The 26,482-nt window shown below is 41.8% G+C and overlaps 1 protein-coding gene across 37 annotated transcripts in view; it reads left to right on the forward strand.

The window, feature by feature from the left end:
- PPFIBP1 (PPFIB scaffold protein 1) overlaps positions 1–26,482 on the forward strand; it is a 1,024,139-nt gene that overhangs the window by 544,751 nt on the left and 452,906 nt on the right. For 18 of the 37 annotated variants that reach the window (XM_085652838.1, XM_085652808.1, XM_085652812.1 and 15 more), the window contains 4 exons: positions 7,858–7,911; positions 17,950–18,010; positions 19,416–19,445; positions 25,516–25,690. In XM_085652838.1, the coding sequence (XP_085508964.1) occupies positions 7,858–7,911; positions 17,950–18,010; positions 19,416–19,445; positions 25,516–25,690 (320 nt within the window). The remainder of the gene's footprint in view (positions 1–7,857; positions 7,912–17,949; positions 18,011–19,415; positions 19,446–25,515; positions 25,691–26,482) is intronic. The other 19 variants (XM_085652815.1, XM_085652822.1, XM_085652824.1 and 16 more) reach the window with 3 other exon arrangements.

Consider the following 26,482-nt stretch of genomic DNA (forward strand, 5'->3'; position numbering starts at 1 on the left):
TATATAGGTATACTACTCTGAGTAAGAAAAGTAATCTAAAAAGTAACTTACCTGGTATTTTGATGAAAAGCCCATTCAAGTCTATGTACTGTATTTACAAAGTATTGCATTTCTCTGCAACCACACTGTAAGTCAAAACAAAGTGCATATACAATTACAATTCAAACTGTTTACAAACTGCATTACTACTGTAAAGTATTTATTGCTTACCTGTGCCAGGCTTGCTTGGTTCTAGAAAATAAAATTACTAAAGGAATATTTATATACAAAAACAATTGGTCTGAAGTTCAGTCTTTGAGTGTGTGAATTAATTTGCTGACAGAGTGTGTACAACAAATGCTTAACACTGTCCTCTGATACTGCCTTACTGTTCGACCACACTACCACAAATGGAGAGTACGGTGCTATCTAACTTTACCTCTGCCTACCTTTGAGGTTCCACTGGACTCTGTGCACACTATACCTCACTTTGGTATAGTATATACAGAGCCAGCTTCCTACAGTATCTGCATAGAAATATGTAGTGGTGTCATTGTAGACCATTGCTGAGAAGAAATGGTCCACCCCTGTTGGCCTGCAGCCTAGCTACTCATTTCAGAGAAGGTAAAAGCCAGAATATTAACTTTGGCAGCAGAGTGAGAAACTTAATAATGCTCTCCCATTCCAACTAACAAGTGAAAAAAAACAGCTTTTCATCTGGAAAACGTTAAGTACAGACTTATTTCGTACCTCTTTCCTGAATCTGCCCATTTTGGCTTATGTTATTTTTCAGCTCTTCAGGGAGCATTGTCTCTGTATTCGGTGCTTAACCTGAACCACATGAGTTATAGATTGATTTGCTATGGAAGAGTTCATCCATTCTGGTTGATGAGTACTAATAGGAGTGAGAAAGAGGACACTGACTACTAAAGCTTTCTTCTAGCTGGATTTTCTCTTTCGAACAATATAAATGTATCTTAAGAAGTTAATTTTTTTTTCATTTTCACCTGTCATTATTTCTTGTATGCATGCTGCAATGATTTTCTAGCTTGATTTTCCTTGATTAAATTAAAGAAATTCAAATGCTTCCCAGCTCAAACTAAGTGTTCATTTAGTGTGCTTGGAAACCATTCAGACTTCTAAACTGAGAAGAACAGAAAAAGTGGTAGCCTTATTAAGAGCACAAAATGCCTTTTGTAATAAAAAGTTTCACTCTCTGAAATAGATTAACTTACATATTTGTTTCCATTTGCATATATCTACTCCAATTGATGGTGAGTGGGTGTTTCAGGACATGAATGACTTGGATGTTAGTGAACACCCACAAATATTTAGGTTTGTGTATGTTTAAAAATGTTTTCCAACCGCTGGAAATGGTTGGATATTTACTACAAAAATGACAGAAGAATATCCTTTTCCACAGTGGAAAGGGGATTGAAACATCACTCAGAAATTGGGGGAGGTTAACAGGAAGGGGATTCACCATGGTAGAAAAGGTTTGTTGCATGCGTAACTATAGAAACTCATGTTCTCTGCATACTCCTGCTGTATAGTGTTTGGCTCGGACATCACAGCTTGTTTTTCTTCGAAGTTACTTATCAGGCCAGAATTTCTCACACAACAGCGTGGCCAAGTAAGGCACCCAGGTCCCAAACAGCTCAACATTATGATCCGGTACATGAGATCTCAGTTTGGCTGCTGAAAATCTCCTTTAGGTGAGCATGGTCATATTGCAAGAGGCACGTAGGCCTACTACATGTACATGTTATGCAACCAAATGAAACAGATTTGTCCACTGCTGCATCTCCAAGCAGCTAGACCCCTTCAAAGTCAAGGTTTAGCACTTCCTCTGTTACCCTTCACACCTTTTGAAGGCAAGTCTTGCATATTCCTTATACACCTCCACTTAGCTGCATTTGTGCAGACCAGGTAAGACTCCTCCTATTTCAGGATTCCTGTAGTTCAGCCATTCATGGAGGAACCTGAATGGGTAATACCTCTAAGAACACCTCTAGCCTCAGTGTGGAACCATAACTTAGTCTTCACAAGGCTTTTGGGTCTGCCTTTTCAACCCCTTCTCTCTTGCATCCTACAGTTTCTTTCCTGAAAAGCTGCTCTCCTAATGGCCATACCCTCTGTCATGCTCATCAGTGTTTACAATTCATTCATGTGTACAAGGACAGAGGGCAGGGTAGTCCTTAGAACTAACCCAAATATCTTGCCTAAGGTAGTCCCACCTTTCCATAATACCCAGACTATTGAGCTGCCCATATTCTTTCCACACCTGATCCTGTAGTGGAAAGGGCATTACCCCCTTTAGATATTAGGCCGGCAGTCATGTGTTATATTGACAGGACTAAGTCTTTTTCCATAACTAACCAGCTCATTGTCTTTTCTAAACCCCTCAATTGCAAGGGGTATTATTAAATGCACCCAAAGTTGCTACGCCAGTGCTAAACGTGTACTCAATGCAACTGCCTGGGCGCATTATACACGAAACAAGAAAGCAATCATAGCTTTCCTAATATAATATTCCTGTACCAACATCTGCAAGGCAGCTACCTGGTCAACACAACCCACCTTTACAAAGCATTGCTGCACAGGTATAAAAGCCCATCTTAGGGCTATTGTTAGGCAGACAGTGTTAAGAACATTACTCTAAACATCTGCATCATTACCACCTAGCCACCACTCTGGAGGAAGCTGCTTTACAGTTGGTGCAGAGCGAAGGTGTCTACAGCAACACATGCTACGAAGGGAAAATATTATCCTGTATGCATCCCTTTGTAGCTTATAGTTGTAGATTCACATACACCCATCCTTCTCCCCAGAAGTAGCATTGTTGGCCCATGTTTGTGCTTTCTCGTTCTTTAAAAACCTATAATGCGCACTCTACAGTCTTACTCTACACTCTACTATCACCTGAGCAGAAAACAATGTATGTTTGAGTCGGTTCCCATACATAGCATGACTAAGTGAGGAGTTATGATACATCCATTGACTCAAATCTTCTTCAAATAAAAACAAGGTGTAACTTGATAAAGATGCTCTTGGAGATGCAGATGCTCCTGGGACTCTGCCATCCTTTTGCTGATTCCTTCATCGCTGGTGAGGCTTTTAGTTACTAAATCCTCTATCTAATTACCAAGAATACTACAGCCCTGTTGTTGTAGTCCGTCCTCTGTAATATGCCTTCATACATACATTTTACTATGTTAAAAAGGCTTTAAATAAGAGCGATGTCTTGGATAAATCCCCTCTATCCCCCGCAGTCTGAACCTCCAACTCCTAATAAAGATCCTAAATCACCAGTGCTTCCACATACATGAATGGCCTGTAGATATGATGTAAAATCCATGGGACTAATTCACAAAGGTTTGTAGGAGTATGTGAAGAAGTCCTGCAGTAGTAATTCATATACTAATGCATGACTGTGAGGAGGCTCCTTCTTTTATTCTGAAACTTCTTCATAGATCTGCTCCAAGAAGATCCTCTGTTCTGCTCTGTGCAGTGCAGGACAGGGGTTCGTAGCTTTTCAATCAGTACACTGAAGTAATGGAATTCTTTGGTTTCTCAGTTGTGCTCAGAGGAGACTAGGTTCAGGTAATCCCGTAAATACATACTCTTCACATGTGTTTCCCTGACTTAACCAGGGTTTTTAACAGCTGTTTACCTTGCTAAAAGCGCCTAGAAACCTGTGGTGATTGTGTGCTCTAGAAATGCAGTTTAACATAACAAATGCCTGTGGGAATTGGCTATGAAATGTCAAACTTCCTGTTAATAAAATTGTGAGCAAGAACAGTTCTTTATATTTGTACTAACTGTATATGAATATTCACTTTTTGATAATTTGGGTCTAATATTCAAAGGCATTATGTAGTATGTGAAGCCCTACTACTCAGCAGTGCAACATGAGTAATATTTTATATACTCATACATTTCTTTGTAGAGTGGTCAATTTTACTAAAAGAAGCTTCAAGATAAGTAGCTAATCTTAATTTGAAGTTAATATTGACCTTCTAAACCAAGGGAAGGATTTTTGTGTTTTAGCACAGACCGCATTACCACTTGTAAATCCAGAAATTTAGGGCACTCTTTCAAGTAATATACTTACTCTCACTTGCTTTTATGAGAAGGGAACAGCATTTAATCTGCAGTTTGTCTTGCTGCGGTTCAAATTGTTGGATTGAAACATTTGGAAATGGGCAAAGTGAGCAGAACCAACATCCTCCACATGGAAGGCAACCAAACTGATGTGGTATCCAAGGTATTGTGCTCTCCTTGTGCCTTCACTAGAGTACGTTTTTTCCCACTAGATTTAACCTCCATGGAAGTTGATTACTTCTTGACTGCTCAACTCCTGGCTCTTTATAAGGGCATCCTTCCATTTGCGTGCAGAATTTCGAGATGTTATGTAGTAAAAGTAACACTGAAGGTGTCAGTGTGTCATACTGGAAAGAGCACACACACTGCAAGGAATCCTACCTCAGCCAATAGTCCTATTTAGCATTTTGCCTGAAAGGAGGAATTGGATTGGACTAATTCTGATTTACTTTTTAAGTTATGGATAATGTCTTGCAAGCTAATTTGGTGAAATCAAATGTAACTCAAAACACGGTCTTAACATGTTTTTACATAAAGGCTCATTGAAACTGACCACAATTTACATTGGTTACTTCCTGGTTTCGTAGCGGAGTATTTAGAAAGGGTGAGAGCCCATCACAAGTTTGGCACAGTAGGACATTATGCTAAAACAAATGTAAGAAAATTATTACAATTTATATATGTATTGAAGAATAATGAAGAACTATAAGTTTGAAACCTAAGTTTTCCTTTTAGGGGATTTAATACTTTGAGTTAGTGATAGTTATGGTTCCGCTTAAGTGGTTGCTGGGGTTTTCGTCAGGCTCACGGTTTTGGAGAGTGTAATGTTTAAGCTGAGACTTGTGGGTAAAGTTGTGATTAGGATGATATCAAGAAGGCTTTTTTTCATGATCTTACACCAACGCATGAAGTCACAGTGCATAGTACCTTGCTATAGCTGAATTTCTGTCTGATTGCAACATTACTCCCCTTATCCGAGTAAAGTCTCCAGAATCGCAAATTTCAGAGTCCTACAAAAGAACTATTTTTTCGTTGTTGCATAAGACACATCTCATCTGTCAAGGGAAAATATATCCCACAACTACTACCTGGTGCCCCAGTTACCTGGCTGACAGGTGGTGCCAGGATACATGATATTGAGAAGAGATTACCCAGGCTCTTACCACGGTTACTGGCAAGCTCTGTCTACACAAGCCTAAAATGTGTTTAAGGCTAATACCTCACACCAAAAAAGCAATATTCATTGCAGATTTGGCACTACTATTAGCAAAGCTCCAGATAGCCTTCCAGTGGTGCTGAAAATGCATGTTGGGAAATCAGAACAAGAGCAATCAGTTAAAAAAAAATTGAAAAAATTAATGAAAAACTCAAGTAAGAATAGCTAAGTAAGCTACCGTAGGCTGAGCATGTAATGAATCAACTGGAATTGAAGTACGTTTGATAATGAGCTTTCAGAGGTACTGAGTTCTTAGAAATTAACATTATGTAGGCTTGCTATCCTTGACTATTGTGAGGACTTACATGTATGATAAATAACCAATGCAAAACTGTCCATCACATAAGATTGATAGCGAAAGGGTGAAGGGAAGAATAGAGAGAGCAAAGACAGGGTGAGTAGCTGCTGTGTTGTATAGAAGCATGTCTGAGACAGTTTTACCAGTCAAACAGTAATATTGGTCATCAAAATAACACAAGATTCCCACCGTGTTCTGTTCAACAGCCATCCAATAAATGGTAAGCAAACATGGAAATCGAGGCGTCAGCCAGTGGCTGGGTGTGGATCGCATTTTGCAAAGATATGGACAGTCAGTAGGGCATTAGTCAAAGACCAGGTTCCGTACCTCGTTAAAATAGACACCTGGCCTTGCACTCTGTATATTAGCCTCTCCTGGGAGACCATGTGTAACAGTTCAAGCAACCATTTGTCACAGAACTATTTCCCAAGTGTCTAAAGATAAATGTTTTGCCACCACCGGCACAGGAGCGAACCTTCTGCACCAATGTAGCAAAATTCCGACTAGGCATGAAATGTCATGTATTTTCATTAAAGGCTTGAAGCCTTTGCCATTGAAAGCAGATTGTGTGTTTATCTGTTTAGTTCAGGAGGGGAGAGGGGGTTCTTTATTCAGTAATCCATATAATTAGACCATGGTTGTGTGGATTCCACAATCCAATTTAGGGAATGTTCAAGAATGATTAACCCCTTCAGTGCCCGCCCCTTTCCCCGCCCTGTGCCGGCCGTTTCATTAGCGGGCGGGGTTTATGACGAGCTGGTCTCGTCATGGGCACAGCGCAACCGCGGCCCATGACGAGACCAGCTCGTCATGGGCATTGAAGAGTTTAAAGGAAGGCATCATCCTACCCGCTTCTGCACTTAGTCCTGGGTTCTAGTAGTATATTTGCAGGCTCTAGGTGCTGTGAATGGGAGGCATGATAGTATTTGCACCTTTTCTTGGAGATGCACAAGGTAGATCCATAAAGGTATTAGTATGTGAGCATGGGGGACCAAAGGGCCAATCTGGTTTGCACAGGGAGCCTATGTAATCCTCACAGGCAAGATGAGTCTGGTTGTCATTCTCTTAGGTCAAAGATAAATTGGCCATTGATCTTTTGAACATTTGTTGTGTGTTTTAAATTGGCGTGCTGGTATAATCATCCCAGGGGAAAAAGTGATGGATGGAATGCTTGAATGAATTTTAGAGTATTAGCATTTTTGGGTGGAATAAGATGATAAATCACTAGACCGCTAACAAACAAGAGGTGGTTTCAGAGATTGTGCAAGGCAGAGATATTTATTTTGGTAAAATGGAGGACTTTCTATTTCTACCTGAGACATGAAACTGGTTTGCATCCAACATGACTTCCCGGTTTTTGACAGTTGCTTTGATAAAAGTAATATGACCTGTTTCTCTGCAACTCCTGGGGCAGAGCAATGTGTACTCGAGTATGCAATCAGACTGGAATGATAAAAAAAAATGTAAGCACATAGGCTGAGGCATATGAAAATGCGGTGTACGCCATTGTGTGCTGTATCAAGCGGTTCATTTGATGCTGATTTGAGCAATCTTTTTAGTTCTGTGATATTGGTGGATACCTGACATAAATTTGCACAGGATGATGTAGAACTGTTTGCCCAACTGGAGTTTGGTTAGAACTACATGTCAAAGATTTTATAGTTCCATGGAAGAATAAGACTGCAGTTAATGGCTTTGACTTGGTTAGGGAGGGGATAGGAGGTTTAAAAATAAATATAAACCAGAGAAATCTATTGCTTGCAGCCAGCCAATGATAAATGCTACCGCATGTGTAGCTTGTGCCTATTCGTTTTTTGAATTGTCAGAATTCTACAATTTACTAGATTCTGATGGTGAAACTACCATCTTCGTTGGTTTCTGCTGTTTCTCAGTTAGTGACGGCTGTGGGTTTTGATATATGCTGGCAAGGAAGGACCTCTTTTGTTGGGCTTTCCATGTAAAGGTGGCTAGAAAGCTGCCATAACTCAATATTGTATTAATTATCTTGACCATCGCCGTTTTTAGTAGTTTTCACAGCAGAGTTTGAATTAATGAAAAATGTGTTTACACTGTGAGACTTAACATCGATTTTGAACAACTATATGGTTGATGTCCCTGCTACCGCTGAGCTTTATCTAAGGTAGCAAATGTCACTTTTTTAAATATTGAAACTAACCAGGAAATTGTGAATGAGACAAAAAGATGCCTTTGCTGCTAAATTCTAGATTGTGATTGATTGGTGCTCTTCTGTGTCTTGTAGTGACTCAAAAATAGCCCAAGCAGCTACTGAAACAGAACCATGCAGTACGCCTTTGTGAGTATGCATTATTAAAAGCTGGTTAGGAAATGTTACTTTTCTAGTTTCCACCTGACAACTAATTGTTGCAGGTGTTATATTTTAAAGCATTTCACTGTCAAATTTATAAATATGGAATCAATTGCATTTTAGCAAATGTGATTGCAAGTGATTGTGGTTCAGTTCTGTGTTAGGTTTTACGTGAATAATAAATAAATAAACATATTTTGCTCAATGGAGATGACTTTTCTGATGCTGGCCAGCAAGTCTCCTAGATGTTGAACATTTTGAGTGAGGATGTTCATAATGCCCATAAAGCTCCTTTCCACAAGAAGAGCCATTATCTATTTGATCACTAGGTAATTACTAAATCAGGCTAAACATCCTTTATCAAATTGTTTTGGAAACTGATTTACCAACCCCCTTAAAATCTTACTGTTTTGTACCTTGTCTTCCTTCATTGTTAATTGGTCCTCGGAGTTTGAACTCCTGTTTCTAAAATGGCTAATAGGCACATTTTGTTTTCCATTCTTTCCCTTGTTCCATTCTTGTGGATCTTAGTCTTGTCGGAATTCAGTGTTGGTGGCTGATACCTCCTTTGGATTTCCACGGCTAGGTCTGCAGTTCTCTATACCCGGATTTGGCACCTAGTGATATCACATGTTGTATGCAGTTTGAATTTCAAGAGTTCCTTAACACAGTTCTAGTATATCAACAGTTTATTAACTTGAAGCTGGTTCATGCAAGTTCATTACTTATTGGTTCTTAAGCTTTGCTCACTTGGTAATTATTCTGTGTTCCTTACGGGACTGATATTCTTTGTACACATCAGCCAAAGTTGGCAGCAAGAGAGTTCTAAAGAGGCTTTACAAAGCTGTGTCCATTTCATATTTGCTGCACTTCACCTATAAAGGACTTGCTTCCCAACTTGTGGTAGATATATGCGAATATTTATTAGATGAAACTTTAATGGCTTCATGAAGTTGTCACAATTCTCATTGTCTTACAGACTAACCAACTTGTAAAAGCTTGAGACCACTCTTGCAAGTTTACTCAATCATTGGTGTGTGACCAATCTTGCATACTGACCATTTTAACAACTTTCGTTCATATCAGAAGGCTTTGTCGGTGTTTTAGCCAGATCCTAATCTCCTGCAGGTCTTTCTGGTTTCTGTCTCTTTAGCCTCTCTTCAGAAGGTTTGTAATCTCTGCTTGTACCCCCTCCACCCCCCAATTGAGACAAAAATATGGAACACATTTCACTGCTGTCACCAGAACAATCTCCACATCACATTAGACTGTTCCTAAACTGTCTTTGGGATCTCAGATATGGTCTCTTAAATTATCATGGATCCAGATTTTTTTCTTTACGGAAAAGTTAAGACAGTCTCTGTAGGCTTCTCAATTTGTTTTTATAGTAACCTTCAGCTTCTAGGCTCCATCCACCAGGGTGGCTGCACATTGGCTAATTCCTGATCTACATCATACTCCCACATCCTCTGGAGGCACAGGTGACTTTGATCAAAGAGAAAGAAAGGAGAGGAAAGACAGGAAGCGGTTTGTGCTTAAGGCCTAGCTTGGTTGTTTTCCCTGTTGTTCTTCCCTTGAGTCAGTTAATTTAATAACTGAGGAAGCAAGATATTTTTAGAGTTGTTGGTACCTGTGAGTACTTCATACACATCAGACTTCATGCGCAAGACCTTGACGTTGGTGAAGATTTACCCAATCTTTCTGATATTTTCCCCTGCATGCTGTACTCTGGCCCAGGTAAGCCACACAGACCAACTGACCCCAAAGGTTGTATATGTGAGAGTCTAGGTAATCTGGCCTTCCTTCCTGTTTCTTATTTGCATGTGTTTCAGCAGTGAAGAACCGAAAGCAAAAGAGAGAAAATGTTGGGGGTGGGGGAGGGGCTGAATAAAATGCAAAAAATGGAGGCAAGGCGCATTGCTATATAAGGAGATTGAGAATAATAGAACTTATCCTCCCTTACACATTCTTGGTGTAGCTTTTCTTTTTATAAGATGAGAGCTGGACTCCCAAAGGTTTAATTGCACGCAGGTGGTGTGTGCCTAATAAATACCATTATTTATTCTTTCCTTCCATTCATTAATGCATCCCAGAAGTCAAAATTACTGCACCTCAGTGTTTCTGTGCTTATGGTCCTGTGCATGCTTTCACACAGCAGGTGACTTGTATGCAACAGTGGCAGCACAGCAGCTCTTAATTGCCAGCCTCTTCTTGCGTTCATGCCCATGATAACATTTACTCTCTCTGCCCCTCCTTTGCCCCTCCTACTTGATATTGGTATGCCTGGGTCTACCTCATTATGCAGGTGGTGTAGACTGCTGAACATAAGCTCTAACAGTCGTAACCCAACATGGGCAATGCTGCAAGTAATCCTGCAGTCAGACCCTCAACTAAGGTATTGTAGTCTGGGCATCATAAATCACCAGTCTGGGCTTGATTGAATGACTTCTCACTTCATATAAATTATTTCACCTCACTGTTGCAATTCCTTGAATTCATGTTTGTGTTCAAATGTTTACTTGTTTTGTCTCTTATACGCACACATAATTTTCATCATTAAGTCCTAAACGATTTTTGAGATATGAAGAAATGTTCATCAGGTGGTAAACAAATCAATGCAACATTTGTTGAACAAGACAAGCAGTCGAAGTTAAGGCATGAGTACCACAAAGTACAAAGCAAGCACATTTCCACTCAAGTTACTGACAAGAGTGACATTGAATCTAACATTTCATCCACCCCTTCAAAAAACATGACTGTTATGTATACTCACTGTAATGTACATTAAAAGGTCCACATGGTTACCAAATGTTTCATTACTGGTCTAAAATCCTCAAATATTCATATTATCTTCACTTCTGTTCACATTGAATGGAGTGGGTGTAATTAATCACAATATAGTAATTGTTCCTCTAAGCTGCATTTTACTGCAGCAGCAATTTATCCATTTTTTATTTTAATGTGACAACTGTATGGACTGCATTACCAGGGAATCAAACTTCTCATCTGTGATTGCATTACTGTATATTCCCAAATAGTATACTATTGATGTACGCGCCACCCTAAACTCCTCCCCTCTTCAACTACTATAGATATTTTAGATAGTCTTTTAATGACAATTTCTCCTGATGTAAATTCTCTTACCCAGATTAAGATGTATGATGGGATTAACTTCCCTGAAACATCATTATGATTTGCTCCAAATTACCCACCAAGAAGTCTGATTGATAAGAAATCTTGTTCCTCTGTTGCTCATAAAACTGGTCATGTTCTACAGAGAACTGCTACCGGTAGCCTCACACATGGAAGCTCACTGCTATTTGATGTGACGCTAACACATGTAATAATCTGTGCTGTTACGGTGTTGCTCCAATGATCCAAAATCAGTCCTGCACAGTCTTGATGTTCTTAAAGATGGACATACCCTCAGTTGGAGAACTGAAAATATTGCATCAGTCTGTCCCTTCTCTATTTGTACCTCTTGGAAACACCCAACTCTGAGACTTCTGGAATCATTGACATCATCTTTGGGTCATTAGCCGTGACCATCTGGGAGCAGCTGAACCTTCTGTTTGATAATATAAAGAGTATATATTTATATCATACAATTAATATCTGCTACTTGTTTTGCCTGATATCAGTCTCTCCCTTATTTCGGCCTCCTCACTGGTGGATATACCCTGAACGACAGTCGATTAGATAACTTTTAGGATTGGGTCTGTATTATGTCAATCTGAGAATTCGCTTGCTCCAGAATCAGTGACATTTTCTGTGGGACTCAAACCATCGCCATCTTGAAGTGGCGGAACCTGCGGTTTGTAAATGTGTAAAATGTGCTTTATACAATGCAATCCAAATGCAGTTTTTAATACCACTAATTTATTTTGTCTGATATCTCATATAATCCTAATGCCCACTTGAAAATAATGAATGTGGTTGGGACCAATTGTATCTCCAAAGAGGGCAAGCTATTTAGTTAAACAGGTTCAGCTAGGAGTGTACATGCATCCAAGTGCTGTTGAAAGCACACACTGTTTTCACAGCATTACATCATATTTGAAAAAGGATCCATGTGCCTGTTGACAGAAAATCAGACCGTGTAGACCGAAGGTTGTTGTTAATAAATGGAGCTATAGGCAATTTTGTAATTTATGCCCCTTGGTTAGAATGAATCGAGGTTTTTTTTTTGTTATTGTATTTTTTCCAGAATAGTTACCACTATAAAAAAAAATGTGATTTGGTTACCTCCCACTTCCTCTCCTCGTAGAGCAAAAGGATGTATGAATCTATAGCCCCAAACTGAGCACAGGTGAAAAGGGCACCAAGTCTCACCACTGGTGGAGGCACACATAGTGAGCATGCAGGCTCTTTCCCACATGCACACTGTGGGCTCCTCTCTCTGACTGCTGCGTGCTGAATTTTCCAGCTAGACTGCATGTTTTCTATTTTCTGGCGTGCTAGAGGATTCACAGTTGACTTTAGATAATACTGCCCATAGAAATGACCACTGTTTTACTTATTGAACTTTCCCGACTATTTGGGGTTGTCCATTATCCTTAGAAAGGTAAATTACCTGTTTTGGATGTATTCTAATTTCCAATTGTTCTACATATTGCTGTTGCAGGTAGAGATGCATACCCTTCTAAGAACATAACTCTGAATGAAAATTGACTTGACTTATTATTTAATTGTGTTTCCTTGTGCAGTACTCTATCTGAACTCTAAACCCTTATCACCTCTTCAAGTAACCCTGGACAGATTTAATGCTTTTCCCCACATTGAATCAAAACCTAAAACTAAATGAGTGTTTGCCATCTAGCGAGCAGTGCAGTAGTACCTGAAAGTTGGTTATCAGAAAACCCACCAGTGGTTGGCCTAGGACCTGCAGAAAAAGCCTTGGAAGAAATAGCCAAGCAGCCCTCTCCACAAAACACATCTATTGTGCACCACATGTCCTTGTTTGGATGAGTATAGTGGACAAGGAACGGTAGATTGATATGCGTCCAGACGATTGCTAGTGTCTAAGACTTCTGTAGGCATTCCTTCATCACCTTTTATGTTTTATTATTATACCACCCATGCCATAGGTATGCCCAGACTTGGGACCCATGCCCAATGTGCCGTAGGGCTCAGACTACCCTTCTCTATGGTCTTGGAATTCTGAAGCTGGTCTAGGGTTGCTTTTGTATTTTTTGCTTATTGTTAAAAGGAATCTTTACACTTGTATTTAGAGGATATCTGAGTTATTTTGTTGTCAGTTGATGGGTATCCAGCTTTATCAACAGACAGCACACTAGTGTGCCCAAAGTACGATGCAAGGCAGATAAATAAATGGAGCACAGATTTGCCTCGTATCTTTCCTGGCCAGAAGATTAGACTCTGCTTTTCTCTTGCCTAGATACCAATTCTGGGCCCTCACTCAAAATTACTTGCTTTGGATGGATCCTTCCTCCCAAAAAAAGGGAAGAATCACTCACCATTGTCCTTTTTTCTCCCTTCTAGGCCCAGCTTTTCTTGTCTTCTCTCTAACAGAGACAGTTATTTTGGCTCTTGCATTGTGAAGATCTTCAGGCGCCTGGGTGGGGGGGGGGTGCGCGGAGGTGCTGCTACTGCTTGAACAGCCAATTCTTTAGGAGTCTCCTGAAGGCCAGCAGGTCCCGGGTCTGTCGTAGGCGGATGGGGAGGGTGTTCCAGGTTTTTGCGGCGAGGTGGGAGACCGATCTGCAGCCGGTGGTTGCTCGACGGATACGGGGGACAGGGCTGAGGTCAGCGAAGCGAAATTGGCGGTTCGGGGTGTAGAAGGTGAGTCGTTCGTTGAGGTACGCTGGTCCGGTGTTGTGGGGTGCTTTGTGAGCATGGGTGAGGAGCTTGAAGGTGATCCTCTTGTTGACAGGGAGCCAGTGCAGGTCTTTCAGGTGGGCTGTGATGTGGCTGTGGCAGGGGATGTCGAGGATGAGGCGTGCAGAGGCGTTCTGTATGCGTTGTATTCATTACTGGAGTTTGGCTGAGGTTCCTGCATAGAGAGCGTTGCCATAGTCCAGTCTGCTGCTGACGAGGGCCTGGGTGACCGTCCTTCTGGTTCCGGTGGGGATCCATCTGTAGATCTTTCGGAGCATGCGAAGGGCGTTGAAGCAGGAGGAGGAGACGGCGTTTACTTGCTGGGTCATTGACAACGCGGAGTCCAGGATAACTCCCAGGTTGCGTAAGTGGTCAGTGGGCATCGGTGCAGCTCCCAGTGTGGCCGGCCAACAGGAGTCCCAGGCGGAGGGGGTGGATCCGATAATGAGGACCTACGTCTTGTATGAGTTCATTTCAGGCGGCTGTTTATCATCCATTCGGCGATGGCCTTCATTACTTCGTGGAGGTTGGATTTGGCGGTGGTGGGGGCTTTGGTGAGGGAGAGCATCAGCTGGGTGTCGAGATGATGTTGAGGTCGTGAGATCGAACGATGTTGGCGAGCGGTGCCATGTAGACGTTGAAGAGTGTCGGGCTGAGGGACGATTCTTGGGGTACGCCTCAGATGAACTTGGTGTCTTTAGAGCAGAATGGGGGGAGGCGGACACTCTGGGTTCTGCCGGTGAGGAAGGAGGTGGTCCCGTCCAGTGCTTTGTTGCAGATCCTTGTGTTGTGGAGGCGTGTGCGGAGGGTGTGGTGGGAGACTGTGTCGAAGGTGCCCTCGCGCACAAATCCTCTCCACTACAGGTAGTACCAATGCATTCTTCTTTGCACACATAAAACAGGCACAGTATGAGCGTTAGTAGTTTAAGCTTCACTGATGCACCCCCTTCGGCCAAGACGGGACATGCGCAGGTCAAAATCCAGTGTTGTGGTCTGCTACCTGAATTTAATTGTGGACCTGTGGGCCTTTCCATATACAGCAGGCATGTGCTGCCTAATGAATGGGCCACAAAGGTGGCCCAGTGCAGGTAACATACCTGTTTTGGCAGAAGTCAGGCAAGCAACATGGGACATAGCATTTCTACACACCAGAATGAGGCTATACCCCTCTCCTTGGAAAACAAAACACTGAAAGTACATGTTGTGCCCCTTCTCTGTAATCGCACTAAGCACCCTGACACCAGCAGAAATAACTTTGCATGCCCTGTGCACACCAGTATGCACAAGTTTAATCTATGGTTTAATGCTCTCCTGAGGAATGACTACTCTTCTTGAAATAAAATAACAACACTTTGCACTTTGACTTTTGTAGTAGTGCATTAGCACCACCATGGGCAAATACAATGTACTGGCAAGTACAATGATTTTATTTGTAAAATATTTCCTTGCACTTTGGTGCCAAGCTAGTGGCTCTAGTTTATTTGCTAGAATAAAGTGGTGTCTTAGCTATACTGCCTCAAGTACTGTACTTATTCCTCCAACAATTAGTGTGTCTGTGCTTAAATTTGAAGCAGCGGCTGCAGTGGAGGACCACCTGGCATTCATTTTGGGGAAAGGGCACTTGCTTTTCCTCATCAGGCTGACTAATCAAGTGAAAAAACACACAAGGGAGAAAGGAAGAGAAAGCCAGGAAAGTCTTTTCCACGGGAGAAAACATGGATGAATAAGAACCTGCAAGTGTGAGATGAAGGCGTAGGGAGTGTCTGGTGGTGGATTAAAGAGGAATAATGTGGAATCAAGACAACCCATCCCTGGTATTCACCACCTGACCTTTGATAGCACCAGACTTCTATCTCTGAGGAATCGAAATCCATCACAACGTATAGAAAATAGTGAATTAACTCAATCCTAGTCTAGTAGCTGAATTAGTATGGTTTGCACATGGGCTATCTGGTGTCTGCATGTGTCAGTACAATAGAGTGTCTATAATTGTCTTACTTCGCCTTTCAGATGATGCAGAATCTCCCACACGATGGCTCAACACTCGGCGAGGCAGAAGACATTAACACAAAACAAACACCTTTAGAAAAGGGTTTTATTTTACAAAATGCAAAGACTCTCTTTTTAGAAAAGGCTTGGGGTTTTATTTTACACAATGCTCTATAACAGAAAAGGCTTTCCCAGATGCCAAATGCACAATATTCAAATACACATAGAGATCTATATTTATATGCAAGTAATAATAACACACTTTGTAAATGCAACAGTTAAATGCATGAATAATACCATGAATAAACAAGCAAAAAATAATGAGATAAGATTCAAGCAAATATAATATGCTGGACGTCCTGCAAGAGATCAGAAATATATATACACTGAATACATCAAATGATTACTTTGGATGTGCACCTCATTCAGTCACACATCACAAAGAAAACGGCTCAAATGATCAAAGCCACCGGCCACACATCACAATGGCAATAATCACAGCTCAAACACCTCAAATGACCACAGCCACTGGAACCACGCATCACAATGGCACAAGTCAAAACTCAACACTTCACCTGGTGCAAACACTGCATCTTAGCCCACTCCTGACCGGGGAATTAACAGCCGTGGATAAGAGCCTCAGCAACCAGGGTTCCTAACGGAAGTAGACGCGTCCGTCCCCATTCGGATTCCAAAATCCCAGTCTCTAAGTCAACAACCCTCAGCTTTATAATCTCAAAACACACTAGAAGGTTCGAGAGAAACCTTCCCCCCTGAGCCAAAGGAATCTTACCAGAACTGGCCAGCTTCCAAGCAAGCATTCCCTGGCAGGAAGGAGTTGCCACGTCCCCTCTCCAATCTTGCATGTTCCAGCCATTATCTTGACGGAGCTCACGAAAGCCTTCCAGGGTACATTAAACAATCTCTCACAAAACAATCCTTGAATGTGATTAACCCAAACAACTTGCAAGCGTTTGTGTGCACAGATAAAGCTCAAGCCAAGCAGAGTGAGAATTCAGGATGACATGAGGCCATGTCAAAGCCAATAGTAAGAACTTTATAATACTTATCACTGTACAACACAATGCACATTTGTGCACCACTGCTCACAACACTGCACTTCGAGACCAAAAAGTACATTCCACAACTCTCTCTCTCATGCTTTCAAATGCACATCCCACACGTTCCTTTCTTGGCAAGGCTGTTCTACTCCGTGACAGCTCCCACTGAAAGACAGCAAGATTAAAAGAAATAAACTTGTAAGAAAAGCAAGGCAAATGCAGGACATCGTACATTCAGGCTAGGATAAGATAACACACCAAAGTCAATTAAAATAATGATAGTCAAAGGTCATCATAGGGTGTCAGACCACAAGAGTGCCTCTATCACTACAATAATCTAAATATGACATCACTATTGCTTAATAAACACCTCTGCTGAAACATTTATACCTTAAAGAAGGATGTGTTGGCTGCAGATAACTTGTTGTCAATTATAGTCCTGGGACCCCACACAAACTTAGCCAAAGAAACCGGATAGTCCATGTTCAACAACACATTCTCCTATTTGGACAAATCCATTAGTAACTTCTAGAGGTCACCCAGCACTGTTTATTCTCATTTGATTGTTAATCAGCTAGACAAAGGTGGAAGATGTGCGTTTAGGAAACAAGCTAATGCCCTAAGTGTGTGGTGACCAGGCATCCCACATTTGCCAGGACTGTCACGGTTCTTTGCCATTGGTAAATTTAGCTCATGTCCCAGTTTTCGGAGAAGGGTAGACTAGACGCATAGAGGGAGGCAGTTTTCATGTGTGCCAGCTCAGAATTAATTAGTTTCCATAGCAGAGTTATTTACACATTTTATCCTATGTGCAGATGTTGGTGGATATTCTATTGTAAGCCCGCTTCTCTGTGGAATATGCCTGTTTATGGTTTTCAAAATCTGGTCAACTTGTATAACTGTGTTCTTTCCTTTAGGAGAGTAATGGCTGTGGAAGCATTTTTCATCTGTATTTAAAAGTAAAATCTATATCGATAAATAAATGAGAATCGGTAAACCGTGTATTTTATATATGGAGAGTGAGTGTTTTCATACTGCTTTAATGATGTGTTCTCTGCGTTTTTTTGTTGATTGCTGTGCTTCAATCCTTCGCTCTCTGAAAAATGTGTTCCTAAAACATGAATTTATTTTATTTTAGCACCGCTGTTCTTCAGAAATCAGGCAGTCTGGATAATTTGAAAAAAGATGCACCTGATACGGTTTGTTTCTCACTTTTCCATGCCGTCTTTTTGTACAGTAACTTTATTAAGACGTTTTACAAATGCCTTTTCGTTTCCAACAGAGCACTTGCTAGAGATATGAGGAATGCAACATTGTCGGTGGGACAAGGGATTGCCTTGGCCTAAATTCTTCATTTGGAATCCCTTTTTGAGTTGATTTAAATTAAAGGCAATTGTGGAATGCATCCTGTTATAAAAATCCGTCACAGGTCAGGTTCATATTGCAATCTATGCTACTAGGTCATAAATATAGTAATGACCAGAAGACATTTATGTGACACATTATGCTCCCTTTTACCATCTCCAAGTGCTGTAAATAAAAAGTTACTATTACGCTGTTTATCCTACTAATTTTACCGTCCTTTAAAGTATGGAAGACTGAGTCTGCCTTGCCTGGATTCATACTCATGATTTCCAGCCCTGCACTCGTCGGTGAAAGAGTGTTGAGTTCATGTAGTCTTCTTTTGTGAGCCGATTTGGATATTTGTGAATGAGCACCGATGTTCAGAAAGCTAGCATTAGACTGAAGATGTACACTCAAACTTTTGAAGGATGTTATCTTTTAAGAGGCAATCTATATGCAATTTTGATTGCTTTTTCAGATGGTTAATTTTAGGGGTGTACGTAATTCATGTAACTTGCTTTCACATGATTACGCAACGTTTCGGCAAAATACAAACAATACAAATTAGTCCTATAGCACTTTATTGAGCATGAAATGCATGCTCACATCCGTTTTTTAATGTATTTTAAAATAATGCAAAACTATAGAAGTAATGTGACTAACAGCCACTTGAGGTCTGTTGTTCTTGTGCATTTGCTGTAAATGTTTACTGTGAATGGTGTCTAATCAAGTGAAGTGATGTAAGGCTGTATTTTTGGGAATCTAGCAAAACAAGCGTAACATGAAATTACTGAAATTACACAAAGTATAGTGGTGTAATTTAAATTTCACCCAGGATGAGTTAATTTACACAATTCTTATGGAATAAACTGGCACTTTCAATTCGCATATATGAAATGTTGGTTTAATAAAAGGTCCCGGTAAGAGAGAAAAGCCAAGTTGGAACCTCACAGCAAGAGGCTCTTGCAACATTATGTTATAAAAAAAAGCTATCTTTTGAATGGCAACATTTTTGATCAATAACATTTTCTTCTTATTAATACCAGTCATATTTAAAATACTGCATATTGATATTGTGACATATAAACACAAAAATCTTGCTTAGGGTTTATAACACCACTTACCAGTTTGAATGGTTTATAATTCATTAATGATCTAAACCATATATGCTGCTTTTCCTACACCTGCCAGAAATTAGAATTGATTTTGGAAAGATGTACTGTCGTTGCCTAATTTCAATGTTGTTGTCTCTCCAAACAGAGCAAAAAACCTGCAGAGAACTCACTTGAGGTAATTCTGTCAGTATTTATCATATGGTATCCTATCTAAAATGTATCAATGTTGGAAACTTTTGAGTACTGTTTAAACAAAAAAACAATGTAGTGCAAAGTGTACACATAGGAGGTTCAAGTCAAGCACATCTTGTTTTATTCCGGTAGGAATGTTTTCGACAAGTATACCTTTCCTTACGATGCAAAAGTCTAACTTAATATTATTCAAAGAAAAGCTTATCAGGTAGGACATTTACTGTATAGCGCCTTCTTATTTTTAAATTAAATCATAATGTGAGAAAATCTCGGAACTATACAGTAAAACGCAGCACAAATTAACATTCTCAATCTCTATTGGTTAAACAAATCAAAAACATCAGTAGATACAACTTCCCTTTAAAATGGCCATCACCTACAATAGCACAGTTTTTGAGATATGCTCTCCAATCTCTTCCATAGAGTAAATAGTGAGAACCTCCAGTCAAAGGAACTAGGTTGTTCATTTACTGTTTTTTTACTTGGGCCTACTCTAACTTGAAAACATGCATATAAGGTTGTAATTTATAGCATTAGAAAAACAGGCCAACCAGAAGTCCATTTAAAGTCGATTACTCATCATCATCATAAACTTTATTTTGGTCATCAAACCATAAAAGTGCAAGTGCGTACAATTCCTACAAATATGTTAGGTACGTACAATTATACATTGGTAATACACTAAGAATATTACTCCGTTGCTTAAAAATGTGATAATAGGATAAAATAACACAGAAGCGATACGAATCAGGGTCAGCAAGAGCCTATCCATAAGCAGGTGTTAACGGCATAGGCCGCCATGCTGGCTTATTCTCATCACACATTTGATGAAAACAGCAATAAAAAAGGAACCAATTAAAATCACCAATTGCACAGTTACATGAAGTTTGAATAGACAATTAAAACACCATAAGAAATAGTTAAAAGGCTATACATTTAAAAGTATAATTATGTTACAGTTTCAACACAGACCTTCGAATTGCCCACATATTACCAAGAAACTTTGCTACTGGCCAGACTACTAGGAGACTGGAATCAGATTTTAAAATGCGCAGTTCCTTACGATGACAACGAATGCCAAAGCATTTGCAAATGGGAACAAGCCTTTTGCCTCTCAGCCACCGATATAGTGGACAGGCAAATATGTGGCCAATTGACAACAAGGGACAGCCAGGGCAAAACTGTGATGGAATAGGAAGCTGTAAAATAGTTCACAGGAAGTGACCCGATCTAAATTGCATGTAAAGCTTCCTATCATGAGGAATCGTGATAGCCTCCAGATATTGTTCGTATGAGCCGAACAGTTTGAACTCCATGATTAGGCGACCCCAGGACAGATACGATAATGAAGACTGAGCCACCCAATTCCTATATTGTTGCTTTAGCAATTCCCTGCTAAGCAGCCATACTGGATCTTTAGCTTCCCACACCCCTTCAGTCCTATTGCAGTAAGCAAAGATTTCACCTCGCAAATCCAATTAATTGTCTTAAATCAATCAAGTGGGACGGGTATGCTCAGACGTGAGTCCCGTGCTCTCCATGCCACTGGAATCAAGCTATCCTGGCTGAAGAGGGGTGAAACCCTGAAACCGGTCCTAGGATGCTTGGTTCCAGTCCAGTGAGGACCTGGCTTGGCAGTTCGGGCTGGACTGTTCCAATGAGGCACAGGGTCAAGACTGATTTGCATATGGCTGGGTTCAAACTGGAATGGCATGGTGAGCAAAGAAACGATGGATTTAGGCCCAGATCTCTGTACTGGGGTGAATGTATGACATTGTTCTGCATTCTGTCCATCAACTGTTGTTTTTGCATTTGTCACCCCGAGTGGGACGGGTATGCTCAGACGTGAGTCCCGCGCTCTCCATGCCACTGGAATCAAGCTATCCTGGCTGAAGAGGGGTGAAACCCCGAAACCGGTCCTAGGATGCTTGGTTCCAGTCCAGGGAGGACCTGGCTTGGCAGTTCGGGCTGGACTGTTCCCATGAGGCACAGGGTCAAGACTGATTTGCATATGGCTGGGTTCAAACTGGAATGGCATGGTGAGCAAAGAAACGATGGATTTAGGCCCAGATCTCTGTACTGGGGTGAATGTATGACATTGTTCTGCAATCTGTCCATCAACTCTTGTTTTTGCATTTGTCACCCCGAGTGGGACGGGTATGCTCAGACGTGAGTCCCGTGCTCTCCATGCCACTGGAATCATGCTATCCTGGCTGAAGAGGGGTGAAACCCCGAAACCGGTCCTAGGATGCTTGCTTCCAGTCCAGGGAGGACCTGGCTTGGCAGTTCGGGCTGGACTGTTCCCATGAGGCACAGGGTCAAGACTGATTTGCATATGGCTGGGTTCAAACTGGAATGGCATGGTGAGCAAAGAAACGATGGATTTAGGCCCAGATCTCTGTACTGGGGTGAATGTATGACATTGTTCTGCAATCTGTCCATCAACTCTTGTTTTTGCATTTGTCACCCCGAGTGGGACGGGTATGCTCAGACGTGAGTCCCGTGCTCTCCATGCCACTGGAATCATGCTATCCTGGCTGAAGAGGGGTGAAACCCCGAAACCGGTCCTAGGATGCTTGGTTCCAGTCCAGGGAGGACCTGGCTTGGCAGTTCGGGCTGGACTGTTCCCATGAGGCACAGGGTCAAGACTGATTTGCATATGGCTGGGTTCAAACTGGCATGGCATGGTGAGCAAAGAAACGATGGATTTAGGCCCAGATCTCTGTACTGGGGTGAATGTATGACATTGTTCTGCATTCTGTCCATCAACTGTTTTTGCATTTGTCACCCCGAGTGGGACAGGTATGCTCAGACGTGAGTCCCGTGCTCTCCATGCCACTGGAATCAAGCTATCCTGGCTGAAGAGGGGTGAAACCCCGAAACCGGTCCTAGGATGCTTGGTTCCAGTCCAGGGAGGACCTGGCTTGGCAGTTCGGGCTGGACTGTTCCCATGAGGGACAGGGTCAAGACTGATTTGCATATGGCTGGGTTCAAACTGGAATGGCATGGTGAGCAAAGAAACGATGGATTTAGGCCCAGATCTCTGTACTGGGGTGAATGTATGACATTGTTCTGCATTCTGTCCATCAACTGTTGTTTTTGCATTCACTTCAGAGAGTGCAGCAGCATAAGGAAGCAGCTCGGGGTAGAATTTAAGCAAAGCCAAAATAGAAGGGGGAGTAACTTGGCCCTCACGATAATGGTGGCTCGTCCCATATCCAGCCTTAATGAATGAAGAGGGATGCTCTGCAGGAGTGAAACCAGGGCCCCAGGAATGTATTCTCTGTGGTCAGAAGGACTTCCATCCTTTCGAATCCCCCCCAGTTCCGCACTGTACAATGCTGAAATTACTGCCTTGCAGTCATATATGTGGAGAGTGGCTGCTACTGGTTTGCTATGGGACATCCGGTGCTCTTCAATCAAAGCCCCAGGTATCTGTCTATGATGGAGAATGCACTTCGATACCTGGGGCTTCCAGGACATATTGTCCGAGTGAGTGATCCCCAGATAGTCAAAGGTACTCACTCTCTCCAGCGGGACCCCACCCATTGTTAGCTTCCCTTTATATATTTTGTGAGGGTTCAACATTAAAAGCTTTGTCTTTGAGGTAATAACCTCTAGGCCTCGGGAATCACAGAAAGCCTTGACATGGTCTAAAAGCAATTGTAGTCCTCTAGGGGGTTTTAGAAACTAACAACGTGTCGTCAGCGAACAACAGTGTTACCACTTTGTCGCCTCCTAGGGTGGGGGCATCTGCAGGGACCTCAGAAAGGTGTTGTTACTCTGTATGATCATTGCTCTTAATTGATTTTTCTTTATTAAAACAAGTCAGTGTTATTTCACTTACATACAAATTCATGTTTATCAATAGTTGAATACCCATATACAGTGCTTTAAATGGGCCGGTACTCACCGGTACTGAGTACCGGCACTTCTCCACTGTCGAGGAGAGTACCGGTACTCTGGGTCGGATTAATAAGGTGGGCACTGGACTGGTGCCTGAGGGCCAGCTGTGTGCCGTTTGTTTGGCAGCATGTTCGGCATTGCCGTATGTACTATTTGCCTGGAGGCCTGCGCAGGGGCAAGAGGGCCTCTGCTCTCATCCTACCCCGATGGAGCCAGGCATCGATGCTGGGTTCGTGGAGGAATGGGCCATTTTCACCCCTTGGCCCCCCACTGGAGCCTGACTGTCTTTCTCATGACACACTTGTCCCTGTGATTCCACCCCGCCCCCCTGGGACATTGAGTCCATGATGGCGGGGATGAGGTGATGAAGATGGCTTAAATCCTCCCTGGTGCACAGGCGAGGTGGGGGTGGTCACTAACCTTCCCATTGGAGGCCAGTATTGTTATTCCCCCTGACCTCTACCCTGCTGGACTCTGCACATACTCTGAACCCTGCAGTGTTCACTGCCTGCCAGTGCAAGCTCTCCGGCCGTAGGGTCTTCTGCCGAGAGGAGAGGGGGGTAAATGTGTGTGTGTGTGAAGGTGAAGAGTAAGGGGGAAGGAGCAGAGAGAGTTTAAAGTAGGAAAAGGTAGAGAGGCAGAAGGGGTAAGCGCGTACAGGGATATGAAAGACATCCAGACGGTTATGGAAAGAAGTAGAGAGGCGCAGAGAGGGCATATTAGAAAGAGTGATGAGAGACAGTGATAGGATGCAGTTGGGGTAACGAGAGTGGAACAGAATTAGCTACTAACGGTAGAGAGGTGAGTGCGAGAGGGATCTCGAGCTTAGAGATGTGAAAACAGAGTGTGTGTTTGAGAGGAACAGAATCAGGAGGTATTTGAAAAGAAATGCGTGGAATGCTTGTTTGTGTGTGTGCACCCTTGAATATTTAAGGATTGCGCCAGATGCAACCAAGTAGGTATTTTAGAAATATTATGATACGAGGAAGCTGCAAATATTACAGAACAAGAAAACATGAACATTTGGTGTTTCACCTTCCTTTTGATACATTTCTCACATGTTTTGTTCTGTTGCGCAACCGGTGTAAGTGCCAGAGTCTCTCTCGTCCTAGAGCACATTAATTATTAGCCTGAAAGTGCTAAAAGTACTGTTGATGGCTTGACTCATTCAGTTGTTAATCTGCACATATGGAAAGTGTGAGACCACTATCCAGGACAATGTGAGGACAACATGTATTATGTCTAACTCCGCCTCTAACCCCGCCCACTAGCCACGCCCCTCTCTCAATTTAATGAGTACCTGTACTTATTTTTTCCCATTTAAAGCACTGCCCATATACCTTTTAAACGTCATGCCTTTGTTTTAACAAACAAAAAATAACATTGTTTCAACTAAAAAAATATAGACAATCCACCAAACGTCAGTGTACCTTAAACACAAGGTTCATATTGCATATACATTTCCCTGTGTTTCCTTTTATTGTATTCATAAACCTGGGGATTTTCCACACAGGTCATTTCCAATGTGAAATCTTAAAAAGTTACTGTGGAGCTCCATGTCTGACATTGGTTAAGCAATTAAAACAGAGTTCTCTCCCATACACTTGTTGGTCTTTTACATGAATTAATGTGACCTTCAAGGAAACCTGACACAAAGAGCAGTTTAGAATTGGGTATAATAGAGAATGTTCTGGATATGCTGCAGGATATAGAAACACAATGGTGCACAGCACATTGAGGTTGCTTACCCTTTTTAATTTAGATTGTAACCACTAACTTAAAGTAAGCATTGCTCTAATGATATTGTTAAAGCTCAGTCGTTCCAGTGTATTACTCCAGAGCATTACTTTGAACAGCACTATGCCCACTACTGAATACTAGAATTGACATCATTATGCATTGGCACATCATTTTAATGGACCTTTTAAGGCTCGTTCTGCAGTACTCTAAGAAATCTTATACAAGACTGTTTTTTGGTTTATTTGACCACAGCTGCTTGGATGAGTCTGGCACATAGAGGCGTCTTTGAAGAAGCACAATTACAACCCTTCCTTTAGGGGAAAATGCTTGCAAGTGGTGATTATAGTATGTTCGGTGTAAAGGAAAACATGACATGTGATGCCTGATGTTTAATTTGTCTTCTATAGCAGAATAAGGCTCCCATGAAAGTGTCCAAATTTGGAGCTCTCCCACCAAAACACCCAAGTCAAACCCCATCTGTGGAAGAAGACCCTTTTGGGACACGGAAAGGCAGATCTTCATTTGGGCGGGGCTTTTTCAAAATCAAAACCAACAAAAGGACGGCCAGTGCTCCTAATCTCGGTATGTACATTTCAGTACTACTTTGGTGCTGTACCAGTTAGCCCTGATGCATAGACATGGCTAGTGTTAATCAACAGAACAAGCAGTCACCCACATTCACGTATTAAAAAAACTGAAAATGTAAAGGTGTTTTTAGCCATCGTAGTGTTAGATGCCATTTGCAGCATCTTTCTTAACATTGTATTTGATGGAAGATTCTACCAGCCTCACCTCAGTTGTATGTATTGGTGCTGGAGGTGCCTTTGTGCTACTTGACTGGTGCACATCCCTGTTAAGCGTATCACCTGGATGTAAAAATGGCTAGGGCACAATTTCACCAAGGTTCTTTGCGCTTCACTTCTCCATGGGAGTTTACTAGTCCAAAAGTCTCATCCACCTCTTTCAACCCCCCCCCCCCCCCCCCCCCCCCCCCACTGCTACCCGATCCCATTTACATCATTACACTTTTACTCTGTCTTTTTATCAACCTGGGGGAAAGTATTTTGTGTTCTTTGCATGCACCGATGATTATGTATTTAAGTTTACGCAACACCATCATAAGCAGATGCTTTTCTTCATACAATTCCAGGAATTATTACTCAAGCTCCATTCCTGGAATAGTTGGCTGAAAGTGCTTGCCACTGAACTTGGGAAAGATGAGATCACATAAGTCCGTGAAACCTGTGTCATTGGTGGAATCGGATGGGGGGGAGCCATGGCGTGGCTGAAAAAAAGTACCCGAAAGCAGATTTAATGCAGAAAAGCCATACTGAAGAAAAAAGGGAACACACAGACTAAAGTTATTTATACAAT

The sequence above is a fragment of the Triturus cristatus genome, chromosome 4_1 (assembly GCF_964204655.1).
Source record: "Triturus cristatus chromosome 4_1, aTriCri1.1, whole genome shotgun sequence".
Lineage (NCBI taxonomy): Eukaryota > Metazoa > Chordata > Amphibia > Caudata > Salamandridae > Triturus > Triturus cristatus.